The sequence below is a fragment of the Schistocerca cancellata genome, chromosome 5 (assembly GCF_023864275.1).
Source record: "Schistocerca cancellata isolate TAMUIC-IGC-003103 chromosome 5, iqSchCanc2.1, whole genome shotgun sequence".
Taxonomy (NCBI): domain Eukaryota; kingdom Metazoa; phylum Arthropoda; class Insecta; order Orthoptera; family Acrididae; genus Schistocerca; species Schistocerca cancellata.
This window is the reverse complement of record NC_064630.1, coordinates 395,507,013-395,526,045: the sequence shown is the minus strand read 5'-3', so window position 1 is coordinate 395,526,045 and position 19,033 is coordinate 395,507,013. Positions and strand designations below refer to the sequence as shown.

At 41.1% G+C, this 19,033-nt stretch overlaps 1 protein-coding gene across 1 annotated transcript in view; it reads left to right on the top strand.

Annotated features, from left to right (window-relative positions):
• Nucleotides 1-539: 539 nt before the first annotated feature.
• The window catches only part of LOC126188564 (probable RNA-binding protein 46), a 122,876-nt gene continuing 104,382 nt past the window's right edge, over nt 540-19,033 (top strand). Inside the window, exon 1 of the mRNA XM_049930165.1 lies at nt 540-1,235. Coding sequence (XP_049786122.1) covers nt 540-1,235 — 696 coding nt within the window. The remainder of the gene's footprint in view (nt 1,236-19,033) is intronic.

The following is a 19,033-nucleotide window of genomic DNA, read 5'->3' as shown; positions in this document are numbered from 1 at the left end:
AACACTCGCATTTCAATAAATTTTTATGAACTGCTTTTAGATCTAGAAACCAAACCAAAATTGTAAACAGGTATGTTTTAATTCAATGAAACGAAACCTTATGGTAACATAACTAGCCTACGCATTTTTAGAAACTGATGAGGGATTTTAAATAACTTAATCTGTGAAGCAGACACGTTCAGATTCGCCACACAAATTGAGAACTTTCTGGAACAGCCTGCACTGTAGCAATGTGGAAGCGAGTAAAAGGAAAATAACAACACAAAAAAATCGAGCCTTTCGCAGCCACAAAGGCAATTACCGTAGCTCGTCTCACGTCCCGCTACCACCCTGTCTCTTCAGAGCCATAAATCACATAAAGGTAGGAGGGCCCGCCAACAGGATTCTTCGAAGCGACAGGTGGAAAAAACTCGAGCGCGAGATGGAAGGGGAAGTAGGCGGAGCTTGAGCGAGCATTGGTGGGAGTAGCCGCCAAGAAAAGGCGTTTGTGCAACGCGGAAAATTCGAAGGCGTCCAGTAGTTGGCTCGGAGAGCTCGCAATGACTGCGAATGGCTACGTGGTGAGCGTCGCCAAGAGCGTGGAAGCAAACACGGTGCAGGGGCTGCAAGCGCAGCAGCGCGTGCTGGCGCTAGCGCAGAGCCGCGGCGTCGGAATAGTCCAGATGAACGGTCAGCGCATCTACGGCCCGCCCCGCTGCTGGGACGGCCCGCCGCCTCCGCGCGGCTGCGAGGTCTTCGTCGGGCGGCTGCCGCGCGACGCGTACGAGGACGAGCTGGTGCCTTTCTTCGAACGCGCCGGCACAATTTATGTGCTGCGGCTTATGATGGACTTCAGCGGCACGAACCGCGGCTTCGCCTTCGTGCAGTACACCACTCCGGAGGCGGCCGCGCTCGCAGTACGCCAACTCGACGGCTGTCACCTGCGGCCGGGCCACGAGATCGGCGTCGTCCCATCCGTGGACAACTGCCGCCTATTCATAGGCGGCATCGCACAGGACAAGAGCAAGGCCGAGGTCCACGAGCAACTGGCGCGCATCGTGGAGGGCGTGGAACAGGTGATAATGTACCCAGACGAGGAGGGCAAGACGCTCAACCGGGGGTACGCGTTCGTCGAGTTCCGGACGCACAGGTACGCCGCCATGGCCCGCCGCCGGCTCGTGCAGCTGTGGGGACACAGCATGGCCATCGACTGGGCCGAACTGGAGCCGCAGTGCGACGAAGAGGTCATGAAACAGGTACTGCACCTACTGCTATTGCGCTTATTTCGCGCTGTTTCACTGTCTGCTGCACAGCTGGTGGCTATACTCGTAACTGGATCTGGACGAACACGCATTATCAAGCGTCTTATGAACATGCTTGCGTAAATATCAGGTCTGTACTACTACTTGCTCGCCTGTCAATTATGTGAATTTAACGCAAGCAAATAACGTGTGTTTGCTTGAGCGTGTGTGCTAAGCGGCCCGTACACGATCGTTGTCCGTGTACGGTGCTGTTTGATGCTTTTGTCAAGCATAGTTAATGTTTGACGTCTTTGCGAGCAATTTTGAGTAACTGAAAATGTGACAAGATGGCGGACGTTGCGAATTTAACGCAAGCAAATAACGTGTGTTTGCTTGAGCGTGTGTGCTAAGCGGCCCGTACACGATCGTTGTCCGTGTACGGTGCTGTTTGATGCTTTTGTCAAGCATAGTTAATGTTTGACGTCTTTGCGAGCAATTTTGAGTAACTGAAAATGTGACAAGATGGCGGACGTTGTTTGTGTCGATATTTTGCAGCCCCATGTTCCGTGGAAAATTGCTTTATCACAATCTAATTGTATCGTTAGTTTCAAAAATTGTGTAAACTAAGAGCAGGGACGATAACAAAGTAGCACTGACAAGTGCCGAGGTGATGGAGGTATATATTTTTAATCCATTCTCTTCTTTAAACACAGTGCCAGCGTCAATGCAAGGACTGCTTTTTCTGCATTTGTCGCCATTCTACCACTGTCACAATACTCACGGAACATAGTCTGCGTTAAAGTGAGGTTAAACTGACACTCGTACGTGTACTGGGCTGTGTGACACCCGCTGCTAGATAAGGGCGCATTTGACAGACAAGTTTAAGGGGGTCCTTAACGCTAGAGAGGCTTCTAGAAACATACGTTAGTTACCAGATTTTTGTAGCGATCATGTTCAACGATCTGCAAATTGACGGATGATTTTATTCGAGCCAATTATAGCTTTTAAATCATGATAAAGCAAAAAGCGACACTGAGTACGAGCCTCTTGTTAAATAGAAAGCAATTTATCCTGCAGAATGAATGATGTAGTAAGAAGAAAAGCTAAATTCACCGAGATAAAATTGCTGCAGAGAGAAGAAAAGGAAGGAGAAAGGTTGTGGAATCAGTCCTTAAAGTAAAAGCTTAGTCTTCTGTGAATACGTATGGCAGTCTTCGTGAACTCTTTGCGAATTTTAAGACTCTAAAATGGTCAGTGACTCGTAATAAACCATTTACTCGGAAGAAGACCGCCACCCGATGTTCAGCCTATTGTGCAGAAATCGAACACAATAATTCGCTTCTGGTGTGACAACTAGAAATATACTGTGAATATGTTTGTAATTTATATAAAGTGAGCCTCGTGCAGCTAAAGGAACTGTCTCTGTATGTTTTCCACCAAAGCAGCCAGCACCGTGCTGAAAATTCGACCTCTTTGCAAAACCATTCGCTATCTTCGGGAGTCATGTGAGCGCATCGTTGTCCTGAGTTTGATGTATTTTAGCTATGAATTGATGCTTGTACATGATGCTAGAGGCGCAGAACGCTTTATCATGTGTGTAAATGTGAATTTACTTACAGCCCGCGCCAATTTCAGTTGACACTCCGCGTGGTAGCTGACGGGAGTCTCCATAAACACATTTCCGATTTACAGCCGCTTCCATCAGCCACCGCGCTTAGCGTCGAAGCCAGACAGTATGTAGCCACCAACTCATTACAGTCCAAGCTAGCGTGTTCAAGCAACAGCTAGTCTTGCGACTACGTTAGCCCGTGCTGAAGATGTATTCACATGATTTGTTTTATTACTATAGGTTAGATAAAAAGATTTGAACCTATCGTTACTCTTGACACCTTCGATTAAAAAGTAGAATGCAATCATGAGAGTAATTGTAGCGCCTCATGAAAGACTGTTTAATAAACAGAGCGGGTAGGTGTTTCAAACCGACAGGTTCAGCATTTGACTGTGCGCGTTAAGATGCATATTCGATGTTTAGTTTAAGATACAATTTGTTGTTTACATTAGTTTTCATTTTTACCCCTTGTGGTAAAAGTTCTTTGGGGTGGTGGTGCCCTACAACCGAAACAAGATTTGAGACACGGCCTCTTTAACTGCAATTGAACCTAATAACGATTTAAAACATTGTGAACAATAATTAAGGCGAAACTGTTGTAGGTAACTTAACGTCGAATTCCCGCATCAGTACGTTGTAATACTGACAGCTTGTTTTCATGCGATAGTGAAGACTATAATAAAGCACTTTTTCATACTCTGTTTTAGTTTTAGGTGACCTAAGTCAAAAATTACGCGTCGGTACGTTGCAATCCCAACTGCTTGTGTTGTGAAAACTACATGAAGCACGTTTTCGATACATATGTACACACATTGTGTGAAGCATTGTACACATACACACACGCGAGGACAATACGATATTGCTTTAAATACGCAGTTATTCGCTAAATAAGCATTTATACACTGTCGAAATTTGCGAATGTTGACTTTTGTTCGTTATCTCCGTCATCTCTGGATTAATATACAACTCTGATTTATTTCCTCACGTAATGGTTTTGAGAGAATTTATACTTTAATCATGACTTGTTTGTATATGATAGGGCAGTTAGTTTATATTTAACACACGCAACACCAAACTTTGTCTTACTGTGATTGGCTTTCGCATTAATTCTGTGGAAACAAGCATTCGTATTCTCGAATAAGCTGTCGTAGAAATGATATCCTATAGAAAGCTTTCGTAGAAATGATATACTGTAGAACGTGAAGCTGCTGAATAATTTATTTTTAATTGTACGACCAGTTTCGGCTAGAGACTACCATTTTCCTCTGTTGCACAACATTTGGCACATACAGACTACTGAGAGACATTTCTTGTCTAGACATGCCTTTGCAACAAAATCTTAGTACTTTTGACTCTCGTTTGAAATGGGAGGCATAAGACAGTTTCTAGACAATATTGCGCAACACGTGGAAGTGTGGACGCGTTGGTGTGCATGGTCGCCAGTTATTCTCGTGGCGCCGTAAAACGCTTCGTCCATTTTTTATTATTTCTATTTTCTTATTATTAAACATCTTTTATCAAGATGCGCTCAACGGAGAAAGGTCTGCAGTTGACTGAAGGTTTCCACGTAGTGTATTTGTGGGAAGTTGTAATTCCGAATATAAAAATCGCAACAGAGAGTTTGTTGTCGAGGAACTGACCAAAAAATATGAGTTGATGAGTGTTTTTCAAACATGCCTCTGCTACTATGAAAGTCGAAAGTAAATTACAGCCGAAACGAAGCCCTTCCATTAACAACACACGTTTCCACCAACGTCTGCACATTCTATTTCTCTCACTGTCCATTATTATCACTGCACAAGCCGAGATCCCAACGAGGTCAGCCGTTTTAGCGAACATGTCTACAGACAGACTACAATGTCTATAGACAATAGCTCGATTTTGTATACAAGCGCATACTTACTTTTATGTATACAGGAAAAGTTTCATGAAAAATATATTCGTCTCACACTGCACATACTTGCAAGGAAAATTAACTTTTAGTAGTTTTGAATTGAAAATAATAACACTATTTAGGATTATGTTCGCATGAAGTGAAGTTTTTAAAGCAATGAAACCAGTAGACCATTCCACATAAAATTGTATTTTCGAACGTTTCAAGGATCCTTCCGACGCAATTCAATTTCACTGTATTGAACTGTTTTCACTGTATTGCACGGAACTATAGAGTGTGTCGAGAAATTTGGTTCTGTCCAGAGATATAAACTTTCGAAGTTAATAATACGCATTATAAGGTTCTAATACAACGCATTTTACTTTTTTTAAGATTAGGTGTAGTAATAATCGATTTTGAGACACAAAGTACATAGTGACCTGTGATACATGTATGTACAGTGGTGACCTACCTTTAAGGCCAATTCACATAGTTCGTCACGTCAGGGTGTGCTCATACTGTCCGTCAGGACACCGCAAATTAATTCAGGTCACGTCATCTCAAGTCGCATGGCTGTTCTCAACTGTATTTTCACGGGGCTTGCGATTTTCACATTTGTACGAAAATGACATTTATTGGAATCAAATGGTTTGCTTGCTGGGATAGCTTGTACATTAGAGAAGGAAGACAGAGGTGCAAAACAATTCAAAAGAGAGTGTGGATCCGAAAAACAACATTACGTGGTACAAAAGGGAAATTTCACACATTATACAAGGAGCTCGAGAAAGAGGAATCCGCATTTTATGTTTTAAAAAGGTGAAGCACCACTTCTTTTCATTTGTCACGTCAAATTGCTCCCAGAATAAGTAAAAGGAACACAGTATTACGAGCTGTCATCACATGAAAAATTGGTGTGTTTAAAGTTTAATTGCCAGTCCAGTGCGCAAATTTTTGTGAAATATTCATATCTTCCTCAATACCTTTCCCTTCGAGATGTGTAGGTTTTCTTTCCATATTGTATTTGGTTTTTACTATTCGTACGAAGTTTAGTTAATGTAACCCCATAAATATTGACCACTTTCGCTTGCAAAGCTGTTTCACACACAGCCCAAAGAGCTACTTGACAATAAAGAAGCCTGCCACTAACATATGTTTAAATAAAAAACCTTAACATGTTACTTTATGTATACTTTGTCGCAAAAAAACCATTTTACCAGTAATACAGCGCCTGAAGCTAAAGCCATTGCTTTATGTAACATTACAAATGCCTGACAACATACAAATAAATTATGAGATTCTACCCACAGTACTTTTTTCAGTTAATGTTGAAGCCATATACTGCAAAATATTAAATATAGTACCGGTTTGAATAGAAATTACTTTATAAATGTAGTAGAGGGGAAGTAATTCAGAATGCCTTACTGCTTCAGTTAATCTTCCGTCATTTATTATAAATTTAACAAAAGAAGTAAGGAAACGAAACGATTTATAACAAATAAGGAACAACATACAACTGATATCGATCACGAAAACCACATCGAAACGAAATATGGAGAGCTTGGCCGTGAATCGCGAGGAAATGATCTAGGGGTCACGTGATCAACAACGGACGGATGACGTCAGCCGTCGAAAAAATTCTTGGCGGTGTCCAAACATGGCGTGACGGGACGGGACGGCCAATGTAGATGCCGCCATTTGAAATGCATTGCAGAATGTTTTGACCTGACGGACTGTGTAAACTGGCGTTTACGCTTTCCACGTAATGAGAAGAATTATGAGAGCACTTCTGTCAGTTTCAGTGTATTCGCGGCCGTAGTAAGTCGTGACCCAGAAAATTTATTTCAGTATTATTATCTTTCTTTGTTACCCGCTTGAATAGCCATACGTGTTAGGCGGCACTTTCGGAAAAGGGGAGGTGCGGTGGCTCTGAGTCGTATCCGTCCCGCGGATTATCGACGAGGGCCAGTGTGCCGGACAGCCTAGGTGTGATTTCTAGGCGGTTTCTCACATCACAGTAACCAAGTCCTATCTCAGTTACATTATTTGCAAACATTTTAAAAACTTCTTTCACTTTCTTTTAGTACCTTCCGTTTCTTTCTATTAGTAGCATGTAAGATTCAGAAGGATGTAGGTTGCAGTAATTATTCGGAGATGAAGCAGCTTGCACAGGATAGAGTTGCATGGAGAGCTGCAACAAACCAGTGTCTGGACTGAAGACCACAACAGCATCAGCGATGTAAGTAAGTTTATTTTGCAGAAGCTGGCCGGTGAGCTCTATTGACCAGTTGTCAGTGGTAATATTTCGATTGGTTCTGAATAGTGGTTTGGAAAGACAAAGAACAGCTTTTGTTGCAATAGCAAACCGTTTAAATATTTTTTGTATTATATGACTTGTACTGTATATCTAGTTGGTTCGAACATTCAGCAAGGCATTAAATTTTCAAATCATATTTTACTGGTTTGCATCCAAAGCAGACCAGCATTTCATCCGTAGTTGCGTTGGTTCCGGAAGTTAAGTACTTCAAAAATATGTCACATCGCCGCAGCCGGGTTAAATTTTGCTCGTAGTATTTTCTATTCATGAATGTCAAACCTGAGGCAAGGTAATTAAACAGCAAACCTTTTTTTGCAGATGTTAGTTACTAAGTGAAAACTTTCACGACCAGTCCTGTCTGTTGAAATGATAATTGCTCCATTGTTAGACTTGAAGGCAGCAGTTAGTAGCGGAAGGTTCAGTAAACAATTTACTTCAATGGAATTTGTTTCTTTTTACTCTGCCCGATCCTGATTTCCTGGCTTATTACGAAATTCCTGAATTTTCAAATTTGTATAGCGTACAACTATATCTTGTGAGAAAATTTTCTGCCATGTTTCCGAGAGCAGAACTTTTGGTAAAGCATTCAGATTCCCCGGCAATTTCGTTAAATTGTGGACTGCCGTGATGCAGCTCGGGTTGGTTCGGTGGCAGCCCATTTTTATCCGCCCCCCCCCCCTTTTTTTTTAGTTGGCTCACCTGTGATCCCATCGTCTTCACTTACAGTAACCTGCATCTCATGGTCGTCATCAGATTCATCGCCAGGAAGTTCACTCACTGTTTCGTGCTCATTTAAAAATGCATTTTCGATGGTAATGTTGCTCTCGGGATCGCTATCTTGATCTGAGCAATTAGCATCACACTCCTCAAAGCATCTTTGTTCACATTCCTCAGAGTTATGATCTGTAGCGTTAACGTTTTTGGATTCACAGATTTAGTCAATAAAGTGAAAATATTACACCTATCTGTCTCCGATCTCGAGAAAATGGATCCTATGTGGCGCATTCACTTCCGACCTCAGGCCCACGATAATAAAATATTTATAACATCCCTCATGTCTCCTAAACCGCTCGAGACATCGAAACGAGATTTCGGTGAATGGTGGCACACAAGGAGGATAGTAGTTTGCCAGTTTGTAGACACACTGAACTTTCTTATCTATGACGATATATCAGAAGTTGTACTTTGTATTTAATGTTTTCATGCCTACTGAGTGTAATTATTTAAGAGTTGTCGACAGCTAGTAAAACGAAGAGTTTCCTAGTATGAAAATAACAAGAAATTTCTTGTCAAATGTTACCGCAAACCGACATAATGAGGTTCTTCGTAAGCTATTGAGCTCTCTCGCCAATTACTTGTTTAATGAGACACTGTTTCACAATTGTCTCAACAGCTGCTTCAAAAATGAGTTTGTGCAAATTATGGCAAAAGAAGTACAATTGAACCTGTCAACAGGGGAAATGTGTTCATTATTCATAAAATGGTGATGCTTCTTCGAATAAGAAAAGGTTAATAATTCACACAAAAAGAAATCGCAAATTCTGTTGGAATTTTGGTTGAATCCCATAACCCATCGTATTTTTAACACTGAGTGACTGGAATGGAAACTTACCAAAGGAATTTATTCCTTTTCTTCATATGAGCAGTATTGAAGTAATGATGAGTGTACCCTGCAGGCGGAATGACACGCACATGCCAGATGCTGGTTGTTCACTTACGCCTAGCCAAACTGACAATCTGTGATTCGCGAATAAATAGTTGTTATTGAGAAAAGTAAACAATTTTGCGGCCCCATTTGAACCTGTGAAGTTAGCAAAACAGCGTGCTGCGCTGCGCCGTGCCACACGCGCTATACACGTATCAATTTGCGCCCAACCTATTAAACTGCGCCACGGAGAAGTGGGGACTAACAAGTTTGTTGTTTGCGATGGTTTACTGCAGTTGCCTGACCACGCGGAGCGTCATCCCACCACAGAAAGGTGCTGAACTGCGTATGCTGCCTGATCAGTACATAAGGAAGTTAGTACAACTTAATACTTCTGTGGAGTTTCTGATATTCCGCAAAGCCTGTTAAGGATTAAATTAACCTCTGCGTCAAGGTCCATACTCTGCAAACCACAGCAAAGTGCACGGCAGAGGGTACTGGACGTACTAGTTATTAGGGTTTCTTCCCACTCCATTCAGATATGGAACGCAGGAATTGTTTTAATGCATGTGCGTGTTGTAAATATTCTGACCTTCTCCTCACGATGGATTGGAACTTCCTCGGGATGACTGTTTACGTGTGTGTTCAAGAGCCTTCCAGCTCAGTTTCTTCAGCATCACTGTAACATTTTGCCACGGTCGAAACAAAGCTGTGACCATTTGTGTCGTCCTTCTCTGTATATACGTTCAGTACCCTCTGGGCCGTGCGGTTCTAGACGCTGCAGTCTGGAACCGCGAGACCGCTACGGTCGCAGGTTCGAATCCTGCCTCGGGCATGGATGTGTGTGATGTCCTTAGGTTAGTTAGGTTTAACTAGTTCTACGTTCTAGAGCACTGATGACCTTAGAAGCTGAGTCCCATAGTGCTCAGAGCCATTTGAACCAGTACCCTCTGTTAGTCCTGTTTGGTATGCGTCCCGCTGTGTTCTAGAATGGATCCCACGAGTGACTTGTGAGCAATCTCCTTTGTAGACTGAAAGAGCTTCCCCAGTATTCTACGAGTACCAGTACAATGAAACCCACAGCCTGCCTTATCCTGAATGGAGTATAAATGATAATTCCATTTCTTTCCTTACAGAGTGTTGCACGCAGGTATTTATATGAGTTGGCCGATTCCAGTCATGACTCATTGATATTATAGTATACTATGTTCTTTTGTTTTGTGAAGCGCAGAATTTTACATTTCTGAACATTCAATGCAAGCTGCCAATCTTTGTACCACTTTGAAATCTTGTCAAGATCTGACTGAATATTTATGGAGCTTCTTTCAGACCGTAGTCCATTATAGATAACTGCATCTTCTGCAAAAAGTCGTTTCTATTACTATTGTCCGCTACGTCATTAATATACAACAAGAACAGCAAGGGTCACAACACACTTCTGTGGGGCACAACCGAAGTTACTTCTACATCTGACGGTGACTCTCCATTCAAGATAACATGTATCATCCCTACCAAAAGGTCCTCGTTCCAGTCACAAATTTCACTTCGATCTCAATGATTCAAATGGCTCTGAGCATTATGGGACTTAACTTCTGAGGTCATCAGCCCCCTAGAACTTAGAACTACTTAAACCTAACTAACCTACGGACATCACACACATCCATGCCCGAGGCAGGACTCGAACCTGCGACCGTAGCTGTCGCGCGGTTCCAGACTGAAGCGCCTAGACCCGCTCAGCCACTCCGGCCGGCTTCGAGCTCAATATTCTACTGCTTGTCTACGTGATTGCCAAACCCTACCTTTGTCAGCAAGGTCTCCAGATCTCTCCCCAATTGAGAACGTTTGGAGCATTATGGGTGGGGACCTCCAACCACCTCGCGGTTTTGACGATCTAACGAGCCATTTGGACAGAATTTGGCACGATATTCCTCAAGAGAATATCCAACAACTCCGTTATCAATCAGTGCCAAACGGAATAACTGTTCGGGGGGGTGTTACAATCTTGACGTATTTCTTCTTCGATTACATCGCGAAAATAAGATTAAATTATGAGATTCCTGAAGTTCCGTAAGCTGTTGCGCTTTCTTAGTTTCAGTACTTTTTGGGAGGGGAGAGGAGAAAAATAAGCAAATGCTTATGACAAGTCATTCAACGTTTTAAATATACTGGTTCAGAATTATTGGTAACTAATAGAACGGCAAAGGAGAAAAAGGCGTCATAACGGAATATGTGTGATTCACGTACATACACTAATGGAAAATAAATCGCAATAGAGTAACGAAATTTCGGGAATATATTTTTCTAGGTAATACAACTAAGTGATTGACACTGCAAGATCACAGGTTAATGTAACAGCGATATAAGCCATTGCAAATGTGAGATGGATACATTAATAACTGGTGTAACCGCCGGAATGTTGAATGCTAGCATGTCGGATGTCAGTTTGTTTGATGGAGTTTTATGCCTGTACAGGAACTTACGCCTGTACAGGAACGGGTAATGTCATTTGTGGATGACACTGGAGTTATCCGATGGTGCCCCAAACGTTCTCGATTGGAGACAGATCTGGTGATCGAGTAGGCCAAGGCAACATCTCGACACTGTAGAGCCCTGGAATGCTGTTCGTGAATGGAAGCACAACAGGTCGAATCACCACATTGACATACAATTTTGCAGTCGGGTGCATGGCACAACCGCGAGAGAGCTCATGCTTCGTACGAAATTGCATCCTACACCATAGCTCCAGTTGTCGATCTATTGTATGTAACACGCAGACAGGTCGGTCGCGGGCCAAATGACCTCCTCCTGGCCAAAACACGGTGATCGCTGGCACCGAGGCAAACCAACCATCTTTCTTCAGAAAACACAACAGATCTCAGCCTGCCCTCTAATGAGCACTCGCTAGACACCACTGAAGTGGCAAAAGGCGGTGATTTGTTTTCAGTAGAATGCACACTATAGGACGTCTGGCTGGCTGGGCTTGAACTAATCGATTTGTAACAGTCCGTTGTTACGGTAGTGCCCACTGCTGCTCAAATTGCCGCAGCAGATGCGGTACGATGCGCCACAGCCATACGCCGAATACGATGGTTTTCTCTCTCGATACTGCCACGTGGCCGTTCGGAGACCGGTCTTCTTGGGACCATACGTTCTCGTGGCAACCGCAGTCATGTGCCGCAGTCTTTGCAGTGGCTACATTCGTCCCAACTCTTTTTGCAGTTGTTGTTGTGGTCTTCAGTCCTGAGACTGGTTTGATGCAGCTCTACATGCTACTCTATCCTGTGCGAGCTTCTTCATCTCCCATACCTACTGCAGCTTACATCCTTCTGAATCTGCTTAGTGTATTCATCTCTTGGTCTCCCTCTACAATTTTTATCCTCCACGCTGCCCTCCAATGCTAAATTTGTGATCCCTTGATGCCTCAGAACATGTCCTACTAACCGGTCCCTTCTTTTTTTCAAGTTGTGCCACCTACTCCTCTTCTCCCCAATTCTATTCAATACTTCATCATTAGTTATGTGATCTACCCATCTAATCTTCAGCATTCTTCTGTAGCACCACATTTCGAAAGCTTCTATTCTCTTCTTGTCCAAACTATTTATCGTCCATGTTTCACTTCCATACATGGCTACACTTCATACAAATGCTTTCAGAAACGACTTCCTGACACTTAAATCTATACTCGATGTTAACAAATTTCTCTTCTTCAGAAACGCTTTCCTTGCCATTGCCAGTCTTCATGTTATATCTTCTTTACTTCGACCACCATCAGTTATTTTACTCCCCAAATAGCAAAACTCCTTTACTACTTTAAGTGTCTCATTTCCTAATCTAATTCCCTCAGCATCACCCGTCTTAATTCGACTATATTCCATTATCCTCGTTTTGCTTTTGTTGTTGTTGATCTTATACCCTCCTTTCAAGACACTGTCCATTCCGTTCAACTGCTATTCCAAGTCCTTTGCTGTCCCTGACAGAATTACAATGTCATCGGCGAACCTCACAGTTTTTATTTCTTCTGCATGGATTTTAATACCTACTCCGAACCTTTCTTTTGTTTCCTTTACTGCTTGCTCAATATACAGTATCGCAGAAGAAACATCGATCTTCTTGTAGCAAACTCAGTGAGATGTTTATAGTGGCGTTTTTTCCACCTTAAAGGCATTGGTGACATCAATTCACTGCGTCCAATCTCAAAGGTAATTAACGTTCACGACCGTTACAGCGTGTGTTTAAACCAAACCTTATTTGCATCCTCATAGTGCCGCTACCATTATCACTCTTATGCGACTGGTGCGAAAGTTCAATAGACATCATCTTCGTAGAAAACTTCCGTTTATGTCACACAACTCCTTGGTGTTCCAGTTTTTTTCGTCAGCGTACATACAGTTTCGAAAATAGTTGAATAACATAAAAGGCGCAGCAAAAGCAGAGATGCGTTTCTACACGATCGTAAACGTTAAGACGGATGCCTCCTTTTTGCAGTGTCATGCAGGAGTGACAATGCTATCAAAAATTAATCGTTCTCTCACGAACAAAATGTCTGCCTGGATTAATCTGAGCAAACAATATTTGTAATCTAAATAATTGTGTACAGCTCTCCTTGTATGTTCCGTCTGAAATATAAAGCACAATTACATACAGAGATTAAAAGGACTTCTTTAAAGCAGAAATTTCTGGTTCTGTAGATATATCCTATAAAAATATTGATTAAAAAAAAACAATTACACAATTTCTATAGTTTTACACTACTCCATGAGTATTACAGACATGAATATTATTTTTAAAGTATAAAGCTTTTATTACGAGGTTGGTTATTAGTAGGGGATGGATTTCGAAGCAAAACGTGTTTTCTTTTTCACATGTTTAAAGGTAATGGCAAAGATTATATTTCGTACGTTGGAAATAAACTTTAACTGTGTTTTTGACGCTTATTTTACTGCAAGTCAACGCAGCTGATTCAATTCTTCGTTGGCAAATAAAAAAATTTCGTCCGATTTATAACAAAAATCAACAATAGGTTATGGACGGAAAATGAGGCAGTCCCTGGATGACGACACAGAATACCGCCAAGCTAAAGTCGGCAGAGCAGTCGGGGATTCTCCAATATAAGACGTGGCGAACGCAGGTATCGCTATGTGACGTTGCGTGTGAAACTACAGAGTATCGCCCAGAATGAACAGCATTCATAGCAAATGCTTAAACGAATATGGAATTCATATTTTTAGTGAGAACAGTAAACCTTTCTTGTTTCGGGTATTAACACACTCGCAGGTATTATGCGGACGCTATGTCGTGGCAGTTAAGGTAGGGAGTGTTTTGAACTGAGCTTGCGTTCGATACCGATGATTATCCTCGAACTCACTGATAACCGGTAGAGGTCAAGCCTGAGTTACACCCCTGCCAAACGCAGCAAATAATTGCGCTGTAGCCACTATGAAATGGTTTTTATGCTCCATTTCGTTTTGTGTTGAGGATTGCCTGTTTTCATATTCTGAAACGAGTGAAGAGACCGCCCCTGGTGCAAAAAGCGATTCGAAAACTATAGGTATCAGCGATCCTTACGACCGATATGTCAGTTCCGCTTTCGTGGAAGCACAGAACGCGGGAAGTATGATAGCAGCCCTTCGAGAGGGAGGCGTGGCTTAATCCCCCTCACCGCTCCCCTCCTCACCGCAGTCGAAATTCTCGTTTGCTCTCATGGACTCCGCCGGCTGCCACGCATCCACTCACTTTTGCTTTGTTGTTATTTATTGACAATGCACTACAAGTTTCGAGTGGACAACCTTACGTGCTTTTTTTCTATACAATATCACCATGCCACTGCATAAAAACAGGGAATTGGGAATTAATCTTGACGATTTTAACGAGTCAGAAAGACAAAAGACCTGTATTTATGTGTCGTTGCTTAGATCAGTGGCGGCCGCTTGGCATTTGTTGCAGCACCCTGTAAACATCGCACCATAGTAAGCCATTTCACTTCCAATACAAGCTGGAAATGGCACGACAATTACGCCAGTTCTCTTCGAATGCAATCCGGAAATCGTATTAAAATTTCTCTAAAACGGACGAAAACATGTTTCTGGTCATCTCTCCATGATAACTAGAAACACCTAACCTAATCTAACCTCAGTGCAGGGACTACAGGTAATAAGTACACAATTGAAAAGGTGCCCACTAAAGGTCTTACCTTCGTCGTCTGCTATCGAGGGCCTGCATACATTTAAAGGCTCCGCCCCCTGGCGGAGATGGCTGCTGGCACTCGAAGGACCTGAAGTGTCAACATGCTGTGAACTTAACGCCACGGCCTGCCTTTCTTGTGGGCCATGTTTGTGCAAGTGTAGAGTAGGAGGACTTTTTGAGGAACAGGTGTCGCGACGCCACTGTAATCGAGTGGTGTACTGCAGAGGCTGTTGTTAATTTGCAGACCTCGGTTTGAATCCAGTTGGTACTAACTTTTTTTCATTTCATTTTATCCCTCGAAATGTTAAACTGTTAACTATAAAATTTAAAAACAGCACTTCAGGTTATGTATGTAATATTGATATATTCGGTTTAATCACTATCACTACCCTTGTAAGTCAAAAGGCTATAGTCTAGATCAGGGGTGCTCAGCCTTTCTAGGCATGAGATATACTACGTGAAATTTAGTCCATGTAGAGATCTACTGACTTCACTCTAGCGATAACAAAACTATTTTCACTAACGCGCGTTACCAAGGGGGTGGGGGTACTTAGCGCACACCAAAAAAATTTAAAAACAAAATTCGTTAATTTTTGTTGTCTTAAACATTAACAACATGCAATTTTAAAAGGTACTGACCTGTAAGTTGGTCCAGAAGCTGAAAATAACTTTTACCACATTCTTACCTCTACCAACGACTTTCAATGAAGTGCACTACTAAGGCAGATTTATTTTATAACGACAACAAAAATATAAAAAAAAAACAAATTTCGTAAATCGTTGTCGAATTTCACTCGCAACATAATCGTTAAAGTGAGACTGATGTGTAAGTTGCGACCCAGCAAATACTAAAAATGACATTCACTCTGAAAAGTCACATCTGCTACTAAGACTTAAATCTTGGGTTAGCTGAAAAATTTAAAACATTTTTATAGACTGGTAGAAGACTTAATTAAAAGCAGTTTGTAATTTTTTCAGAGTTTTAAAATATGAAGTACCAGGCTTGATTACAGCACAGAAGTACCACTCCCCTTTTACCTTGGTATTGTGAGGATTAAAAATTCATAAAAGCTAAAGCGCAAAACAACACAATAGTCAAAATTCGTTCAAACACAAAAGAAATTTTATCGCCATGAAGAGTTGTAGGCCTACTATTTAATTTTCAAGAATTACACTTGTGAAAAAAATTATACACCATCACAAATGTTGAAAAACGTTTACTGACACACTTGGCTTTGCATACCATTGGCAAATTTATTATAGTATGAATAATCTGCCAGTGCCAACTTTACACAGTGTGCAAGATGAGAATCGGTCAGTTTATTTCTGCATTTAGATTTCACATGTTCGTCATTGAAACCATTGCCTCACATAAACAAGTTGATCCAAAAAATGATATAACATACGATGCCACTTTTACAATATTAGGGTAGGTTTTACGCTTACTAAGTTCCAGAAGTTACCTTCATTGTATTCTGAATTTAAGGAAATGTCATTTTGAAATCGAAGTATTTGTTCTTCGAGTTCAGTCTGACTAAAAGAGAAAAAGAGTGGTCATTTTACTTGAAATATCTTCCACACCCACGTTTTGGAAAGTTTGAGCTATGAAAGCTAGACCAGGTTCCACTGTCTTGTAATCTGTAAATCGTTTTTCAAATTTTGTCTTCAGAGCTGTCTCATTGACTGTATACTTCTTTGGAGCTTCCTGATTCAATGATGTTTGTAGATCAGACATTTCTGATTGTATTTGACGAAAGTGTTTCACATGTAATTTCTGTAACTATGGTATCCAAAGGTCAAGTTTCACAGAAGACACATGAGTTATGACAGTCTGGTTTTTTCCTGAAGCTCTTTGAGTAATTCATTTAGTTTAACTATCATGTCTCTTACAAATGGCAGATTCAACTACTAGCTCACATCAGACAGTTGGGGGTAATGTCACAAAAGATTTTATCACTGGCAGAAGTTCTCTTAAATCGGTTGAGAACCATACCTTTAGGTCGGCCACCAAACTTCAGTACGCAGTAGATCTCCTTACTGGCTGTCCAATTCTCCAAATAGCACTCTTAAAACTTTTCCCTCAGTGATGATTGTGAGTTAATTGAATTCACAGTTTTTGTGACAATACATGTACGATTCTCAAAATATGTCCACAAAGCTTTTGCTCGATGCAGTGATACTTTAAAAGGAAGATGGCAAAGATTCATCATTCGCACACAAGGTAACAAATGCTTTGTGTTTGCCTACCATGCAAGGCGCTCCACCAGTAGCAGTACATGCAAGCTTCTGAGCTGGCAAATCATAATCCGAAATGAAGGGTTTGAATGCATTGTAAAATTCTTTTGCTTCTGTAGTGTATTTCAAGGTCAACATTGTAAGCAAGTCCTCTTTTACACTGAAATCTGAAAATATCATTCTTAAAAAAATCATAACTTGAGGTGAATCGACCCCATCTGCTGACTCGTCTAACTGCAGCGAGGAAGACGAGCAGGATTCTGAATCTGTTATCAGCCAACCTTTGTTTTCTGCCGTTAATTACTCTGTTCTTGTTATAGTAGGCCTCGAAAGAGGTCTGATGGCTGATATGATCTATGACTTCATTTTGAATGTGAAAAACAAGGACTCACTAGCTGCTAGAAAGTACTTCATAACAAGTTTGACATCGTCAAAAGGCTTCGCATGTTTCATCGGTACTCCAAATACACGAAATTATGCTATACTGGATGAAAGACTTTTTTTATTTAAGTTTTACAAAAAACGACTGCTGTGATTGCAGTTTAAGAGTAGAAAGTTTTCCTCCGCAGCTGACTACCAAAAGCTGCTTCCGACGCGAAGTCTTCATGTATTCTTCTAAAATGACGTTCAGTATTTCTCATTGTAGGTATGGCTAAAGTGGTGTTACGTATCAAACATATACCCTCTAGTATGATAAAAAAAATTATTATTATTATTATTACGTTAAATATATTTCAATTCTATCAATTTAAATCTGTATTTCATACTAGAATGCCGTGTTCCCAGTTTGGCACAGCTTTGCCACAGGACACACGAAAACGGTCGAAGACGTCCGTCTTCTGGTCGGCTCCTGATCGTTGTCAGAAGGAGGCTAGTTTCTGATTACGCAAAGACTTCTATTATTTGGAAAAGAACAACCCGGATTTCTTTACGTAATCGGTATGAATTTTATAATTACCTAAGGGACCTTTAACAATGCATTTGCAAATGAAATCATTAATAAATGGGGCAGCTATGAGTTGTATAGAAGACAAGGAGCGGCCTTCTGTCTACGACCAGGATGCCGCAGTATTCTCTGCTGTAGTATAGGCTGTTTGACATTTATAAAAATAATATGGCATGGAGGTTAAAAAGTATAAAGGAAAAGAACAGAATAAGAAGTCTGGTAAACACTAAATATATTCAAACAATTCTCACTAGCAAATTAGGGCTTATTTATAAACAATACAACTTACATAATTACTTTTCTAACATTATGGTGCGATCAGATTTCAGCCTGTCCTGTGCTGTCTCCTTGGTTCACATTTTTTTTTTTGTCACAAATTATAGTCACTACTTTTCTCCTTTCGTTGAAGACAATTCTTGCACTGTTCAACACCTCCGATAACAATAACTTGCTGATTTACAGTTTCGAACATGAATTACTTTAATTTTATTAATTAATAATGTTGTCTGCACGCTAGCAAGACCGCTCACTTTTTTAACTTAAAGTCGACCTCCTTTACGTTTTCACATAACAAGCAGCAGCATATTAAAATCTGAAGATCTACAAAAGTTTGTTACCGTCATCTTTTATTTAGATCGAAGCGGAACGACAGTTCAGCTTCTGTTAAAATGTTTCTTTGACTGCGCAATTGATGTATTAGCGTCCGCGCTAGATGCGCATCTTTACAGTTATGTAAATTATACAAAACAAATGTCTTTCAAAGGGTACTCAAAGCTTTCATAGGACGGAAATACCAATAGTATTACATCGCTTCCTGCGTGAGGAGTAATGAGTCTGAAAGATCGTTACGACTCACGCGCAGTCGTAATATTATTGGATTAACGTTCTTAGTGAATTAAGTATTTAAGGATCTCTCCTTGTAGGGAGCAAAACAAACATAACATAAGGCACATAGAATTATATACGTTTCATACTAAGTCGTCAAAGCTACTGACAGTAGCTTGATCA